The following is a 17091-nucleotide window of genomic DNA, read 5'->3' on the forward strand; positions in this document are numbered from 1 at the left end:
TAACCAAAAATGAAGGAGCTTAAGACAACACAAATTTATCACCTCACAATTCTGTTGGTCAGAAGACCATTAAGCTCAGTGGTTTGCTCCAGATTCTGTAAGGCTGAAATGAAAGTGTTGACCTGTCTGGGTTTTTATCTGGAGACCCTGCGGGAGAATCCACTTCCAGTCTACTTCCATTCTCATTCAAGTTGTTGACAGAATTCACTGCCGGGAGGTTGTAGGACTGATGCTACTGTTTCCTTATTACTTGTTGGCCAGGGCTTACTCTTAGTCTCTAGAGGTTCCTGGCCTCCATTCTCAATATTCAAAGCCAGCAATGGCAGGGAGTCCTTGAGGGTTACTGATGAAATGCTTGGCGTCTCTCTGACCTCTCCTGGTTCATCTCTCCTGTGCTGAATCTCTCTGACTCTTCTGCCTCTCTCTTCTACTTTTAAGGGCTGTGTGATTATATCGGGCCCACCAGCATAATCTCCTTATTTTACAGTCAGTTGATTAGTACCTTAATCGCATTAGCATAGTCCCTTCACAGTAATATCTAGTTAGTGTTTGACTGAATAATCAGGGGACAGGAATCTTGGGGGCACTGGGGGACATCTTTGGAATTCTGTCTACCGCAGCGCTGTAGTATATCTACTTCAGTCTCTTAAAAGTTTAGAAAGGGTAACTCAGCATCTCCAAGTCTGATTATTTATGAAGTCTTATTTAAGTGAGTTTCTGGGCCTGTAATGCTGAGAGTCAGATCCTGGTCCATAATGAATTAGTCAAAGAAATGCTCCTTAGTAAGAGTTCTTCGCAGCCAGCTGTCTAGCTTTCCCCTGCCTCTTTCTAAACACCCTCAGTCTTCTAAGTAGTTTCTTCACTAATTATAAGATTTGAAATACATTTTTTAATATCAGACTTTGTTTTTTAGAGCAGTTACAGTTTCACAGCAAAACTGAGTGGAAAGTACAGAAATTTCTCTGCCCCTGCAAATGCATAACCTCCCCCATTATCAACATCCCCCACCAGAATTGTACATACGTTATCATTGACGAACCTACATTGACACCTCGTTATCACCCAAAGTCCATAGTTTACATTAGGGTTCACTCTTGGTGATATACATTCTATGGGTTTGTAGAAATATATAATGACGTGTACCCACCATTATAGTATCATACAGAGTAGTTTCATGGTCCTAAAAATCTTCTGTGTTCTGCCTGTTCATCCGTCCCTCCCCCCGGCTCTGGTAACTACTGATCTTCTTACAATCTCCATGGTTTTGCCTTGTCCAAAATGTCATATAGTTGGAATCATACAGCGTGTAGCCTTTTCAGATTGGCTTCTTTCACGAAGTAATATGTATTTATGTTTCTTCCATGTCTTTTCATGGCTTAATAGGTCATTTCTTTTTTAACACTGAATAATATTCTGTTGTCTGGATGTACCACAGTTTATTTATTCATCCACCTACTGAAGGACATCTTGGTTGCTTCCAAGTTTTGACAATTAAGAATAAAGCAGCTGTAAATATCCATGTGCAGGTTTTTCTATGGACATAAGTTTTCAACTCCTTTGGGTAAATACCTAGGAACATGGCTGCTGGATCACATGGTAAGAGTATGTTTAGTTTTGTAAGAAACTGTCAAACTGCCCAGAGTGGCTGTACCATTTTGCATTCCCACCAGCAATGAAAGAGAGTTCCTGTTGCTCCACATCCTCATCAGCATTTGGTGTTGTCAGTGTTCTGGATTTTGGCCATTCTGATAGGTATATAGCATGATCTTGTTGTTTTAACTTGCATTTCTCTGACAACATATGATGTGGAACATCTTTTCATATGAATAATTTTTTTTCCCTTTTGTTAATTGCAAAATGAGTGAAGGGCTGGGGGAGAGTATGGTCAAAGTAGCTGTGGCTTTGAGTTCATTTCACCACGGTTATCAGATCTTCAGAAAGTTGGCTTATTCTTCCCAAATTCACATAAGAATGCCTAGAACCAGAATACAAATTTATTCATTTGAATTGTGAAAATAATTCCTTAAAGGATAATTCAGTATAGTTTGGGTAGATTGAAGTTATCCACTGCCGGAAAGCTGACCACGAACTCTCTTCAGCTGTTCTGGGCACCATCCCTTCTGCATAATGCTGACGGCACAAAGTTTCACTCCAAGTCCACCTAACTCTTCAGATTACATCATCCTTTTCTCACATATTCTACACCCATACAGACACATTTCAGAATTCTGTCCTTTATTTTGTAGAGCTTTTAGAGGTTACTAATACTCTCTTTTTTTCTGCTAGTCTTTATCTATTCCCAGATAAGGAAAAGAAGAATCTTTCCTTCCGTAGGCATGATGACCAAATTCTGCTTTTCTACACATGAAGCCACTAAAAACTTGATTTTTTCTCTTTTTTTCTTTTTGCATATGAAGCCTCAGAAAACTTTAAATGGTTTTCAGTACTTTTGCCATCTCACAGTGCTGTATTTTTGGAAGTTACTCATGCTGTAGTGGGTGGTGCATTAATCAAGATTTCTGAGTTCTTTGCCTATTTTTGTCTTATAATTCTTAGAACCTTGAACAAGTCAAGGCACCTCTTTCAGCCACACCCTTTATACCAGTGATTCTTAAACTTTAGTGCATAAGAATCACCTGGGAAATTCTTAAAATTATAGATTCCTAGGCCTCACTGTTAGAAATTCTGGTTCGGTAGGGCCAAGATTGGGTCCAGAAATTGAATAATATTGATTCAACTTTAAGAAAAACTGACTTATGCCCATTTATTTTTTGGTGTAGAAAGTCTTTCTGATTTATCTCACAGTAAAGTTGGTGAGGGCTAATTAATATTCTAAAATACACTTTTAGAAATAACAGGCTTTTCAACTATGAGTTGTCATATTTACCTGTATTTATGGTACTTTCCAGATTGAATGATTATTTTGAATTTAATACAGACGTAGACTCTGAAATTTCTCTTTCGGATCTCGTATCCGAAATATCTCATGTGAGGCATATTCCTAGTACGTGCTCAGATAAAATGTATTGCTTATTAGTAATGTAATTTCACAGCTCACAGATTTTTTTTGCCATTAACAAAAGATAGAACAATTTCTAAAGGCCTGTGTGATCTGAGAATGTCTTGTGTCACTTTTTTTTTTTTAAACTTATAGTAAATTTCAAGCATATACTAAAATACAAAAAATGGTGTTTCAGTTATCTGTTGCCCCCTAACAGCTGCCTCAAAACTTCATGGTTTAGGGACTTCCCTGGTGACACAGTGGTTAAGAATCTGCCTGCCAGTGCAGGGGACACGGGTTCGAGCTCTGGTCCAGGAAGATCCCACATGCCGTGGAGCAACTAAGCCCGTGCGCCACAACTACTGAGCCCGTGCTCTAGAGCCCACGAGCCATAACTGCTGAGCCCACGTACCGCAACTATTGAAGCCCGCGCATCTAGAGCCCGTGCTCCGCAACAAAGAGAAGCCACCGCAATGAGAAGCCCGCGCACCGCAAGGAAGAGTAGCCCCCGCTCGCCACAACTAGAGAAAGCCCACACGCAGCAACGAAGACCCAACACAGCCAAAGATAAATTAATTAACAAACAAACAAACAAAAAAGCTTCGTGGTTTAAAATAACAACCATTTTATTATCTCTCACAGTTTTGTGGGTCAGGAATTCAGATTGGCACCATGAGAGTAGCTTTCATTGGTTCCACATGGTGTGCTGGGAATGGAAGTCCAAGGGGTTTTTTTCACTTTTAGCACCTCAGAATGGCTTGAATTGGTTGAACTGGAACATCTTAACTGCCTGAGGCCTTTGGTTCTTCTCCAGGTAGCCTTAGGGCCGCTCCCTCTCCATGTGGCCTCTCCACGTGGTCTTTCCAGAAAGGAGGCTAGAATTCTTATGTGGTGGTTCAGGGCTCCCAAAGGCGAAAAAGTAGAAGCTGCCAGGCCTTCTTAAGCAAGTCACAGGTTCAGCCCATATTAAATGGGAAGGGACCACATGAAGATGTGAATTCTAGAAGTTCATTGGGAGACACCATTGTAATCGCTACCACATATAGTGTAATAAATTCCCATATACCTGTCACTAGTTCTTAAAATTACCAACTCATACCCTATCTTGTTTCATCTAAACCTGTACCCCTCCAGCTTATTTTGAAACAAATCCCCTAGATATCGTATCATTTCATCTGTAAATGTCTCATTAGGTCACTCTAAAATTTTAAAGTAACTCAGGTCACTTTTCACATTTCTCCAATCATCTCAAAAAAGCTTTTTAAAAAAAAATCTCTGCTCTCTTCTCCACACCTGAAACAATCACTATTCTGATTTTTATCACCATAGATCAGTTTTGCATATTCTAGAACTGCATATAAATGGATTCATTCTGTATGTACTCTTGTTTCTGGTTTCTTTCATTCAGCATGTTTTTGAGATTTATTCAAGTTGTATATAATAATAGTTCATTCTTTTTTGTTACTGAGTAATATTTCATGGTATGAATATAGCACAGTTTGTTTATCCATTCTCCTGTTGATAGAGACTGGGCTTTGCCTAGTTTGGGGCTATTAAGAATAAAGCTGCTGTGAGGGACTTACCTGGTGGTCCAGTGGTTGAGATTTCACCTTCCAACACAGGGGGTCTCTTCGGAGAGCTAAGATCCAACATGCTTCAGGGTCAAAAAACCAAAACATAAAACAGAGGCCATATTGTACCAAATTCAATGAAGACTTTAAAAATGGTCCACATCGGGACTTCCCTGGCGGTCCAATGGTTAAGGCTTCACCCTCCAATGCAGGGGGTGTGGGTTTGATCCCCTTAGGGAGCTAAGATCCCATATGCCTCATGGCCAAAAAAAACCAAAACATAAAACAGAAGCAATATTGTAACAAATTCAATAAAGACTTTAAAAATGGTCCACATCAAAAAAAAAAAAAGGGACTTCCTTGGTGGTGCAGTGGTTAAGAATCCGCCTGCCAGTGCAGGGTACACGGGTTTGAGCCCTGGTCCGGGAAGATCCCACATGCCGCAGAGCAACTAAGCCTGTGCACCACAACTGCTGAGCCCGCGCTCTAGAGCCCGCGAGCCACAACTACTAATCCCACATGCCACAGCTACTGAAGCCTGCGTGTCTAGAGCCTGTGCTCTGCAACAAGAGAAGCCACTGTGATGAGAAGCCCACGCACTGCAACGAAGAGTAGCCCCCGCTCGCCGCAACTAGAGAAAGCCCGCACAGCAACGAAGACCCAATGCAGCCAAAAAATAAATACATAAATAAATAAATTTTTTAAAAATACTTTAAAAAAGAATAAAGCTGCTTTGAACATTTTTGTATAAGGCTTTCTATGGACATATATTTTCATTTTTCTTGGGTAAACACTTAGGAGTGGAATTGCTGGGTCATAAAATAAATGATTATTTAACTTTTAAGAAACTGTCAAAAAGTTCCCTTAAATGGTTGTATCACTTCACACCTCAGCCATCAGTGTATGAGAGTTCTGATTGCTCCACATGCTTGCCAAGTTTTGTTATTGTCATTTTCTTCATCCTAGTATTCTAGTGGGTTTCATGAATGTGTAGTGGTATCATCATTTTTCTTTCACCTTTTACAGTGCTATTTGGAATTCAGATATGGTCCATACATTCCAATTGATTGCCTCATATATTTATCCTGTGGGTTCTCCCTCTCCCTCCCCTCCTTCCCTCACTCTTTCTCTTGTTTCATATAGTTTGATTGTTTAAAAACCTGGGTTTATCTTATAGATGTTAGTGCAGTCTAGATTTTGCTGATTAACGTGTTCCTCTGACTTCTGTGTTTCCTACAAATTAGTAGTTAATATATACTGGCTATATCAGATTCATTCATGATCGTTGTTTAGATCTTTTCTTCTGGGATTGCAAAATACATAGTTATCTTTCAATTCTATCACTCCTTTTAATTTATGAGATTAAATAATTCTATAAAAAGAAATTTCATTATCTATGTGGTCACCCTGAGGTAAAGTTTGTACAGAAGGGCAGGATAAATTATTTCCATTATTTACTAGTTTTGAAAGTATGAGTTGGTTCCCTGGCATCCTCTAGGTATTTAGAATGTTTAATGTGTTTTAATCCTTTGCAGTTATTTTTAATGCTCAGATGTTCCATTTTTGGTCAGTGGGAGCCTCTACAAGTTGACCTCTGAATCCTTTTGACAGGACTCTTTTAGTCTTTGAGAGTTCTTTGCTTTCCAGTGTAACAAAATGTTCCAGTCTCATCTTGTACATTTCCTACCCAAACCTGGAATTGCCTTTTTCTTCAAGGAGCCCTGGTTCCTTTAATGGGAAATTGTATTTAGAGACCACATACTGGGTACTAGAAGTGTTAATTGCTACTGGGTTAGTCATTTTTTCTAGACCTTTTCATTGAACAGTGATAGGAATTTTTTAAATTTCTTGTACAATTTTTAAAGGTTACACATCATTTACAGTTATTACAAAATATTGGCTATGTTTCCTATGTTGTACAATACATCCTTGTAGCCTCTCTTACACCCAGTAGTTTGTACCTCCCACTCCTCCACCCCTGTATTGTGCCCCCCTCTCCCCCACCGGTAATCACTAGTTCTCTATATAGGAAATTATTGTTTTAAGACAAATACATCATGAGTTCATACTAAAACTTCCTTTTGTTTAAAATTTATTTATTAATTAATTTATATATATATTTTTTGGCCGCGTTGGGTCTTCATTGCTGCGCGTGGGCTTTCTCTAGGTACAGCGAGTGGGGCTATTCTTCGTTGCGGTTCCCGGGCTTCTCATTGCAGTGGCTTCTCTTGTTGCGGAGCATGGGCTCTAGGCATGCGGGCTTCAGTAGTTGTGGCACGCGGACTCAGTAGTTGTGGCTTGCGGGCTCTAGAACGCAGGCTCAGTAGTTGTGACGCACGGGCTTAGTTGCTCCGCAGCATGTGGGATCTTCCTGGACCAGGGCTTGAACCCATGTCCCCTGCATTGGCAGGTGGATTCTTAACCACTGCGCCACCAGGGAAGTCCCCATACTAAAACTTTCAATTCAAATAACAAGACTACATGGTTTTACATAGCCTCATAGATCTTACATCTCTTTTTTTTCCCCAAGCTCCAAGTCCCACTGTGCAGTGACACCAATACAGTTACTTATTTGCTTTACCCCACAGCATATCAACATATAATAATCTCAGAATAACGGTATCAACAGTACTTGAAAACAGTTTAAGATTTTTTTGGCAGTTCCTTTAACTTTTAAGGTATATTCTACTAGAAATATATAGTCAAGTTACTGTGTTTTAAAGTCACTTGGGATTGTTTCTTCCTGTGTGATTATGCCTTAAAATTAATTCATGGGTTTATTTGTTACATTGTGCTTTTGATTCTTTTGATTTTAAAATTTAATAGTTAATGTACAGTATTTATGTTTTCAAAGTCAAGTCTACAAACAAGGAATATTCAGAGAGGTCCAGCTTCTATCCTTGTCCTTTCCACCCTATTTCCTCCCTCCCTCCCCCATAGGTAACCTTGGTTTTAATATATGGTTTATTCTTGCATTTTAAATGATAGAAATATACATATTTGTATTCCTATCTTTCTTAGCTAAATGGGAACATACTATAATACTTATCTCTACCTTTTTGCTAAGTTTAAAAAACATATATTTCTGCCTGAGTTACAGTGGCATTTATGGTTGATAATATTTTTTGTAGACTCTTGTAGCTAATGGTGGAAATAGAGGTGGCGGGGTGTGGACAGCTAATAAGAATGTACTTTAGGCACCTCTCAATACCATGAGAATGACAGCCATTTGACTATAATTAGGATTATATTTGGGGTTGCTGGGTTCCATTTCTGTGTCTGTTCTTAGGCCAAACTTTTTCTTCCTTAGACCTCAGATTTTCCTGTTCTTGACCCCAGCTGGACTGCTCAAGAAGAAATGGCCCTTTTAGAAGCTGTGATGGACTGTGGCTTTGGAAATTGGTAAGAGCTTGGGAGTAAGGGTTCTCCTGCGCTAGTGGGCTCCAAAAAGAAGGTGCTGTTGAAGGTAAAAGGAAGAGCCTCAGAAAAAGGAGTTTGGGGGCCATATGTTGCTTTTCTATTGACCCGTGACTTAGAGACAAGTCCTCTTCCCCTCTGCACATTATTTTCCAAGGCCTAAATGCCTCACAGGGCTATGAGATGTTCAGTGGTCCATGACTGACAGCTCTAAAGGGCTGCTTTGGACATATCCACACAAGGAAGGTTGGTTATTCCTTTCTGAATAGTGGGGAAGTGTAGACTTATTAGTTATTGCTCCTTTCTGAATTCTGAATTTTTCTTGGCTGTAGATGCCCTCGTCATTTAAGTGAGTCAGACTTTAGACAGCTGTGGCTTACCTGAGATTCAAGTTTGACAGACTGCCTATCCTCACTCCCTGTTTTTAGCTTGTAGATACCTGCAAGAACTGAATAGCACTCATGGCTGTTGCCATGTGAGGCGACACTGCTTACTAATAATACCACCACTTTCATTTTTACCTTTTGGGAGTACTTTCACACCGATGATTTCATTTTGTGAACTAGATAGCAGAGGCATTTTTAAATATATTTTGTTCATGAAGAATCTGAAGCTTAGGGAGTTAAAATGACTTCTTATGACCACATAGTTTATTAGTGAAGGGCCCTTAACTAGCTCTTCCCTGTCCTGACTTCCTAGTGTATATAATCTATCCTGATGTTAATAGAATATACTGTGCTGCCTCCCTTACGTCCAGGGCCTTGAAGAAGGAGAGTTGAGATCAGTTCACATTTTGCTTGTATCCATTCATTCAACATTTATTAAGTATCATAAAATACTGTTCACTATGGGAATACAAAAAAAGATAGAAAAAGTGATCATTCGCTTGCTAGTCAAGAAGCTTATAGTCTAGTAGGGGAAGCAAAATATATGTGCAGATGATTGAAGTACACAAAGCAGAGCATAGTAATGCCTTAGGAGAAAGACAAGTGAAGTACTGTGGAAGAGAGAAGCTGAGAGCAGACTTGGAGAGATTTCACCTCTATCTTTCCATCATCTGGGCCAGGAGTCGGAGGTCTTAAGTAAAAATTAAGTGGCTTTGTCACTTAGGTGCTTTGTGTTCTTAAGCAAGTTTCTTAATCTCTTTGGGCCTCATTTTTTCATCTGTGAAATTGAGATAGTAAATACACTACACAGTTAATACTAGGATTTATTTAAATTATGTTGTGAATATTTCTAGCTGAGAGCTTGGTCTGTCGTGAGAGCTCTAGTAAAGAAATGTTTGTTCATGTGAAGTGTTTTTTGTTTTTTTTTTAAATAAATTTATTTATTTATTTATTTATGGCTGTGTTGGGTCTTCGTTTCTGTGCAAGGACTTTCTCTGGTTGCAGCAAGTGGGGGACACTCTTCATCGCGGTGCGCGGGCCTCTCACCATCGCGGCCTCTCTGTTGCGGAGCACAGGCTCCAGACGCGCAGGCTCAGCAATTGTGGCTCACGGGCCTAGTCGCTCCGCGGCATGTGGGATCTTCCCAGACCAGGGCTCGAACCCGTGTCCCCTGCATTGGCAGGCAGACTCTCAACCACTGCGCCACCAGGGAAGCCCGTGTGAAGTGTTTTGTAAACTATAAAACGTGAATATAAAACTACTCTTATGTACATTTTCAATGTTCTGAAGTGGCTTATTATTATTTATAGCAATTCTTTCGGTGGAGCCTAGCTTACATATTTTCTAGTGGTCTTCCTTTCTTTTGGTAGAAAGGAAAGGGCTTTTTATTTTTATATATTTTTGGCCATGCCGTACGGCATGTAGGATCTCCGTTTCCCAATCAGGGATCGAACCCGCACCCCCTGCATTGGAAGGGCGGAGTCTTAACCACTGGACTGCCAGGGAAGTCCAGGAAAGGGCTTTTTAAATATTGTTTCTGTATCTCAGAATAGCAGGATTTGGGACATCAGATTGCACCAGTACTATGTTTATATTTGTCTCAATGTTCTGCTGATAGCTCCATGATACCAGTTTGGAGGTGTCAAGTTCCAGACATTATATAGGTAGAACTTAAAATATGGAAAGAACAAACCATGCTTTGACCGTTATGTATAAATGAAAGCGCTATTTCCTCCTCTCCTTTTCCACACTCTAGGCAGGATGTAGCCAATCAAATGTGCACCAAGACCAAGGAGGAGTGTGAGAAGCACTACATGAAGCATTTCATCAATAACCCTCTGTTTGCATCTACCCTGCTAAACCTGAAGCAAGCAGAGGAGGCAAAGACTGCTGACACAGCCATTCCATTTCACTGTAAGTACCTCCCTGTATCAGTAAGAGAGCCCAGTATTCAGCTCATTATAATTAATCATCTCAGTGTTAAGTCCAAGAAGCAATTTGTTATTTTTGTTCACTTGGTTGTGGTAATAATAGCGAACTTTTCGTTTTCTTTTTTTTAAATCTCATGTGACTTAGGGAGTCATGGGTCTTCTAACAAAACATAACCAAACCCATGATGAATTATAAATGGACATCTTTTCTGAATGACTCCCAGAGCACGAGTAATGAAATATGAATGTTTTTCTTTCCCCGCCTCTTTCCTCCTACTCTCTGGAAACAGTTTCATAGGTGACTAACTCAAAACCTGATGATACCTCCTATTTGGATAGCCCTTTGGATGTTAGCACTTTGTTCTCAAATGCCTTAGACCATTTCTTCCTCATGGCAACCCAGTGAGACAGGCAGAGCAAGTGCTTTTCTTTTGCACAAAAAGAAACTGAGATTCAGAAAGGTTAAATAATTTGTACAAGGTCATGGGACTAGTGGATGTTACAGTAGAGCCTGGACTCAAATTCTGGCTTATTCCAAATCCAGTGGGGTTTTTTGCCTGTCGTTGGATGGGATTTGTAAATTGAGATTGGTCCTAAGGGGTAAGGGAGCTGAAGCAGACAGGGTAAATACTTAAGTTCTGTAATACTGAAGAAAAGATCCTTGATTTTCTTTCATATTAGGAAAGCAAAAATAAGAGGGAATTTCTGTATTTACTTAGAGGATTCCCTAAGTCTTAGTTTCCTTTTCAAGAAATCAGTTTGTTTCCATTAATACTTTATCTTTTTTTACTTTTTCTTTATAAAAATCTCTTGCATTTTATTTATCCTCTCAGACGCTGTCTTTCTCCAAACAAAAATATTTCAGAGTCTAAATGAGGACTTTCTTTGTGTCACTTTTTTTATGCCAGTATTTTATTAAGTAACTAAGAAAAACTAAATTCTTTCAGCTACAGATGACCCTCCCAGACCTACCTTTGACTCCTTGCTTTCTCGGGACATGGCAGGATACATGCCAGCTCGAGCAGATTTCATTGAGGTAAGGGAAACTTGTTTTTGTTTAGGATGAGGCTATATTTCTTACCTATAGGTTCCATACCACTAAAAAGAGATTTTCATAGCACTGTAACTTGTCGAGCCACATTTTCTCCATTTGAGTGCCTTTTTCTCATTTGTAAATATTTCTTTTAGAAAGGTAAAAGTTCTTCAGAGCAAAAACTTATTTCTTTTTTTTTTTTAATTTATTTATTTTATTTTGTTTATTTTTATTTTTAGCTGCGTTGGGTCTTCGTTGCTGCGCCCGGGCTTTCTCTAGTTGCAGGGAGCGGGGGCTACTCTTCGTTGCGGTGCGCGGGCTTCTCATTGCAGTGGCTTCTCCTGTTGCGGAGCACGGGCTCTAGGCGCCTGGGCTTCAGTAGTTGTGGCACACGGGCTCAGTAGTTGTGGTGCATGGGCCTAGTTGCTCCGCAGCATGTGGGATCTTCCCGGACCAGGGCTCAAACCTGTGTCCCCTGCATTGGCAGACAGATTCTTAATCACTGCGCCACCAGGGAAGCCCCAAAAACCTATTTCTTAAGTTTCATTCCACATCTAGGGGGTTTTGAGGTTGTACTATATCAGGGGGTTGGCAAACTTTCTATTAAGGTCCAGATAGTAAATATTTTAGATTTTGTAGACCATAAGGTCTCCTTTGGAACTAAACTTTGCCATTATTATACAAAAGCAGCATAGATAATAGTAAACAAATGAGCATGCCTGTGCTCCAGTAAAACTATTTACAAAAATAGGCAGTGGGCTGAATTTGGTCTATAGGCTGTAGTTTGCTGACCTCTGTACTATATTCACAAGTTTATAAAGAATGATGAATGTGTATAAAAACTACATGTTCTTCATTCAGCCATGGAGTTAAAAGCCATGTGAATGTAGTCACAAGTCTCTTGATTTATCACCTAATCCGCAATTATAGTACTCTTGGAGGTAATTAAAGTTTAGCAAACTACAAACAATTTTGCTAGCCACACCCAGGTCAGCATTTTGTTCATGGCAGCTGCTATTGTAGAGCTACCTCAGAGACACTACCCCTACAGATTGTAGTCATTGAATAGAACATGAACAAATCTACCCATTGAGCTATGTAAGCAATATTATGGGATAAATAGAGCCCTAGATGGTGGTAAAAAGGTAGATGAATTAATACCAACAGTTTTCTTACCTAAATATTGGTTAGGCCAAAAAGTTCATTCGGGTTTTTCTGTAAGATGTTACGAAAAACCGGAACGAATTTTTTGGCCAGCCCAATAGTTGAAGGGCTAGTAGGAGTTAGATTTTCTTGAGTTAGATTTCATGAACAGACTACTTTTAGTTTTTAGAACAATACGTTTGGCTTTATTCCCGGACTCATAACTTTCTCATTTTTTGCTGTCACTGCTGCCTGAAAGCCTCTCAGTTTTTTCCCATGACTTATTTACTTATGGCAGTTGTCCTGGCCTTGTACCCTGTTCAGTACTTTTTAACAAGTGTTTGTTTATATATTTGCCATTTGCTTCTAAAGCATGGCTCCTGTAAAGGCATTACTCAAAGCTGATGGATTTTAGATGGGAATTTTTTTTCCCCAAACAGGAGTTTGACAATTATGCAGAATGGGACTTGAGAGACATTGATTTTGTTGAAGATGACTCGGACATTTTACACGGTAACATTTTATTACAGCCAATGTTTTTATTGATTGCAAACTGTGATGACACTGTATTGGGTGCTAGAAATATAAGAATGAATTAAACATGTCTCCTGCCCCTTATGGGACTCAAATTACAGTGGTTAAGTTGCTGAACTTCCCCTGTTGCTGGGATTTGACCATAATGAGACAGATCCTTTGTGATGATGGTGAGAATGTTGATCATATAAGGGTAGTTGGGAATATCCCATCCCTTGGACTGTGTGAGCTTTCTTTTGGCTGAGATAAGCCTACACTGAGGTAATTGGTTAAATGGCCCTCACTGCCTCCTTAAAAGAAAGGGAATCAGAGTGAAGACCTTGGGACTTCAGTAACAACTGCTGATACTAGATGTTCACTATAATTTGTTACCCAAAATTTCCCATAACAGGGGAAAAGAATGGAAGTTCAAGAGTTTTTAGACCAAGATTGGAAATCTCTTGTTTCTCAGAACTGTTGAATTTTTAGCACTTCTGAATTCTCATCTAAGATTAACCCTCTAAGGATTTATGTCAACTCTTTTGTTATAACGTAAATGGCTAATGCCAACAAGCCTTTTAAAAGTGGATGGTTAGACTTTCAGTGAATGTCTTTTTTTCCTTCTTTCCATTTTCAGTGAACTACAATTTAAAATAATCCCCAATCTTCTGTTTCATTTCAGCCCAGAATTGAGGGTGATGCAGTAGGTGAATAATGCTCCTTTGGATTCTGTATTTCCTAAACAACATCTTCATTGCTTTTCTTAAATGTATATCCCAGGTAGGAAAGGCAAGTTAGAATCCTTGTTGAATTTTAAATCAAGTTTTCATGTTGCATTAACTGGTCCTCTGTCACTTGAAGGGGAGTTTTATTCTTCTCTCCGTAGAAGAGCTGAATAGATATTTGTTACATCAGATCTGGGACTAAGAAAGAGTCCTCATAAAAATTTTACCTTTAGAGTTTTTTCTCTACATATTTCTTGAGCAGTTTTCTTTGCAAAATTTCATTTCTCTTCTCCCACACAACTTTAAGGAAAGTCAAAGTGACGTAGATTGAACTAAAAGAGGAAAGCTTTAAGGCAAACTGCTTTAGCATTCACTAGAGCCATTGTGTTTGTTCAGTCTTCCATGTCAATCTCTGCTTTTCAACCCTGATAATTCATGTTATTGTCTATTCTCACCTCGTGTGTCATTCTCTTGAAGGCAGTGTGCAGGTTGCCATTCAGTATTTCTCGTCATACACACCAGCTTTAATTAAAATGGTATTGTTTCCTGGCTTGTATCTTTCTTATCCAGAATGCAAAAAAGCAGTTTCATAAATATCATTCTTTTAGATACTATTCAAAAGTACTGAACTTTTGAAAGTCAAAATCTCTAATGTCAGTCATGGCTCAACTATGTAAGGGACTTGCTGAATCACTTCTCCAGGCCCTAATCCAAGGTCTTCATTCTTAAGCCTCAACATTATTAAGAAAACTGTAGTAATGGTTGGTATTTAATTTCACTCTTCATCCTTTGTGGAAGCATGATTTGCAATTTCTGCTGGTGCACCTATGGTCCTTTCTGTAATTAAGTGGGGGCCAAAGGAAAAAATATCAAAAAGAAGCAATTGATTAGCAAGTTTTATTTCAGTTAGCATTTCAAACCTATAACATACTTTAGTTGTTTGTGTTCTTTCTACAGTTTCTACAGCCTTTTAAGTTATTTGATTCTAATTCATTTGAACTAAGAATCAGTTATTGATTGTTATACATAAGTAGTTTTAACAGCGCTTATATAATAATCCCTGCGTCTCCTTTCCCTCCCTGTCTAGTAGTGAACTGTAAGATGTTTAGATGGGTGCTTTTTAAAAGGTGATAGCGTCATAAAGAGGTTTGGCAGGACTGGAGATCAAAGGGATGACTTGCTGGTGCCACAAAGGGATGCTTTGTTTATGGCTCTAAGTTCTCATATTAGCTCCTTTGGCAGTATGACCCACTGTCCAGTTGGGCACATTTTGTTCCAGCAGTTTCTCCTGGAACTCTCAGTGAAGGGGACTAGGAGCCCAAGGAAACTAGGAGGGAATGAGAAGGAGCTTTTTATGCACACCTAGAACAGAAAGAGGGACACATATTTTGTGCACATCAGGACAGTGATTCAACCTCAGGCTTGCTTCTGAGTCACTGTGGTCTTGGGCAAGTCCTTGGAATTTTGCATGCTGTTTCTTTGTGTCCCTGGCCAACAAAGAACGGATGATGCTGATTAGTCAGGGTGAATGTCTCCAATGAAAGGTGGTACATAATTCAGATTGGTGTTATTGCCATTCCATTGTACCATTATACTCTTAATATCACTGAGCATTAATAACATTCCTTTTATGTTTCCTCACTTACAACTACTGGAAGGAAGTAAACTGTTTGCCTGGGCTTTGTATCCCATCCCCTAGAGAGATTGCATCTAGAAGATTGGGTGATGCCATGAAGCTCTTTTCCTCACCCAAGACTTTTGCTGTGATTCATGGGATTTGTCTAATAAAGGGGGTTTAAATGGTCCATGATAGAGGCCTGGGACACAATGGAGGGACATGTAATTACATTCCACCATACCAGAAGTCTTTCAGAATGGGCCCCCAAAAGATATTGCATGTGAAGTAGTGTCTAAGGAAGAAAATAAGGAGGTTCTGAGATCCCTAAATGACACCTCCTCGTATTTTATTGAAATAAGCAGAAATTATTGGTCCAGACGGAGAGATGCAAAAGACATAACTCGGCGCTCCATGTGGCATGTTGTGGGATGTCAGTGCAGACACACAGCATAGTTTCCTTTTCCTTAGGGGACATCGCTCTCCATCTGCTTTCATTTGGGAAAATCTCTCCTAAATTTGTGGACTCTTCTTTCTCAGAGTTTCACAGGTGCTAAGCCCTGGGTGCAGCATCTTCTAATCATTGCTGGCCCATAACCCAGGCAAGCAAGAGGCATCATGAGCTCCTTCCTCTGCACTGGGCCTGTGTTTTTAGCACTTCTCAGGGTTGCACATTAGAGCAGTTTACTCTCCTTCTATTTGGAAAGCCAATTTCAGCAAAATTCCTTGGCCAGATGTGGATACTCCCCCACTTTTTCCCCCCAAATTTTCTTTCTTTGGTCCGTATTGTCAGCCTTTAGAGCCTTTAACAATTAGTCGATCAGAGGTCCAGCCTGGTCACTGTGCCCATTACCTACCTATTGGCAGTGCCCTTCCCTTGATGGTGATTTAGCTGCTTTATGTTTAGGACTTTTTAGACATAAATGCTATTAATAATAATAGCTAATACATATAGCACTTACTGTTTGCCAGGTACCATTTAAGTCCTTGACACATATGAATTCATTTAATCCTCACAAAACTCTTTGGGTTAGGTGTTATTACTATTACCTCCATTTTATAGATGGGAAAATTGAGGAGTAGAAGAGTAGAAATCTCAAGTAACTTGCCTGAGGTCAAGAGGTAACCTGAAAGCGGCAGGGCCATCTTGAGTCTATGCTTTTAATACTGTGCTATACTTAATGTCTCTACAACCTTGAACCTTTTTTTTTTCTTTTTAGATTTCACATTTTTTATCTTCTATAGCTTAACCACATTCCTGAGAAGTGGAAATAGATATTTTCCCATTCTACTTTCAGAGAAATGCACAAAGGAGTGAAGTGACTTGGCTAAGGCTTCCTAGTTGCTGACTTTAACCATTAGGTCACATGGTTGTCTTTCCTTCGTAGCACTACTTGTGTACATTTCGGCCAAAATCTTTGGGGGGAAATGACTTTTAAAAAGCTTTGCTTCTGGGGAATACCTGAGTCACAGGTTTGTGCTTGTGTGCTTGCAGTAGAGATTTTGATTGGCTTCCCTGCAGTTAAGGCCTCTGAGTAGGTTTTCTTGCCAAGCAAGCAGTAAGTGCCTTCTGTCAGGAAAACAGAAACATGTTGCCAGCTATTTTGTACAATGTTAGAAATACACTGCAGTGGGAAGGAGCTGCCTCTGACTTCTGCCCACTTCTTGAAATATTTTAAGGCCAGCCGTTTGGAAACTTTGTTATCAGTCCCCAATGTGGTCACAGGGAGACTAGTCATCCCCCAAAACTGAGATT

The 17091-nt window shown here is 39.6% G+C and overlaps 1 protein-coding gene across 4 annotated transcripts in view; it reads left to right on the top strand.

The window, feature by feature from the left end:
- TADA2A (transcriptional adaptor 2A) overlaps positions 1 to 17091 on the top strand; it is a 45165-nt gene that overhangs the window by 12795 nt on the left and 15279 nt on the right. For 3 of the 4 annotated variants that reach the window (XM_059907999.1, XM_059908001.1, XM_059908002.1), the window contains 4 exons: positions 7883 to 7974; positions 10132 to 10289; positions 11254 to 11342; positions 12923 to 12995. In XM_059907999.1, the coding sequence (XP_059763982.1) occupies positions 7883 to 7974; positions 10132 to 10289; positions 11254 to 11342; positions 12923 to 12995 (412 nt within the window). The remainder of the gene's footprint in view (positions 1 to 7882; positions 7975 to 10131; positions 10290 to 11253; positions 11343 to 12922; positions 12996 to 17091) is intronic. The other variant, XM_059908000.1, reaches the window with a different exon arrangement.

This window comes from Balaenoptera ricei, chromosome 20 (genome assembly GCF_028023285.1).
Source record: "Balaenoptera ricei isolate mBalRic1 chromosome 20, mBalRic1.hap2, whole genome shotgun sequence".
NCBI classification, from domain to species: Eukaryota; Metazoa; Chordata; class Mammalia; order Artiodactyla; family Balaenopteridae; genus Balaenoptera; species Balaenoptera ricei.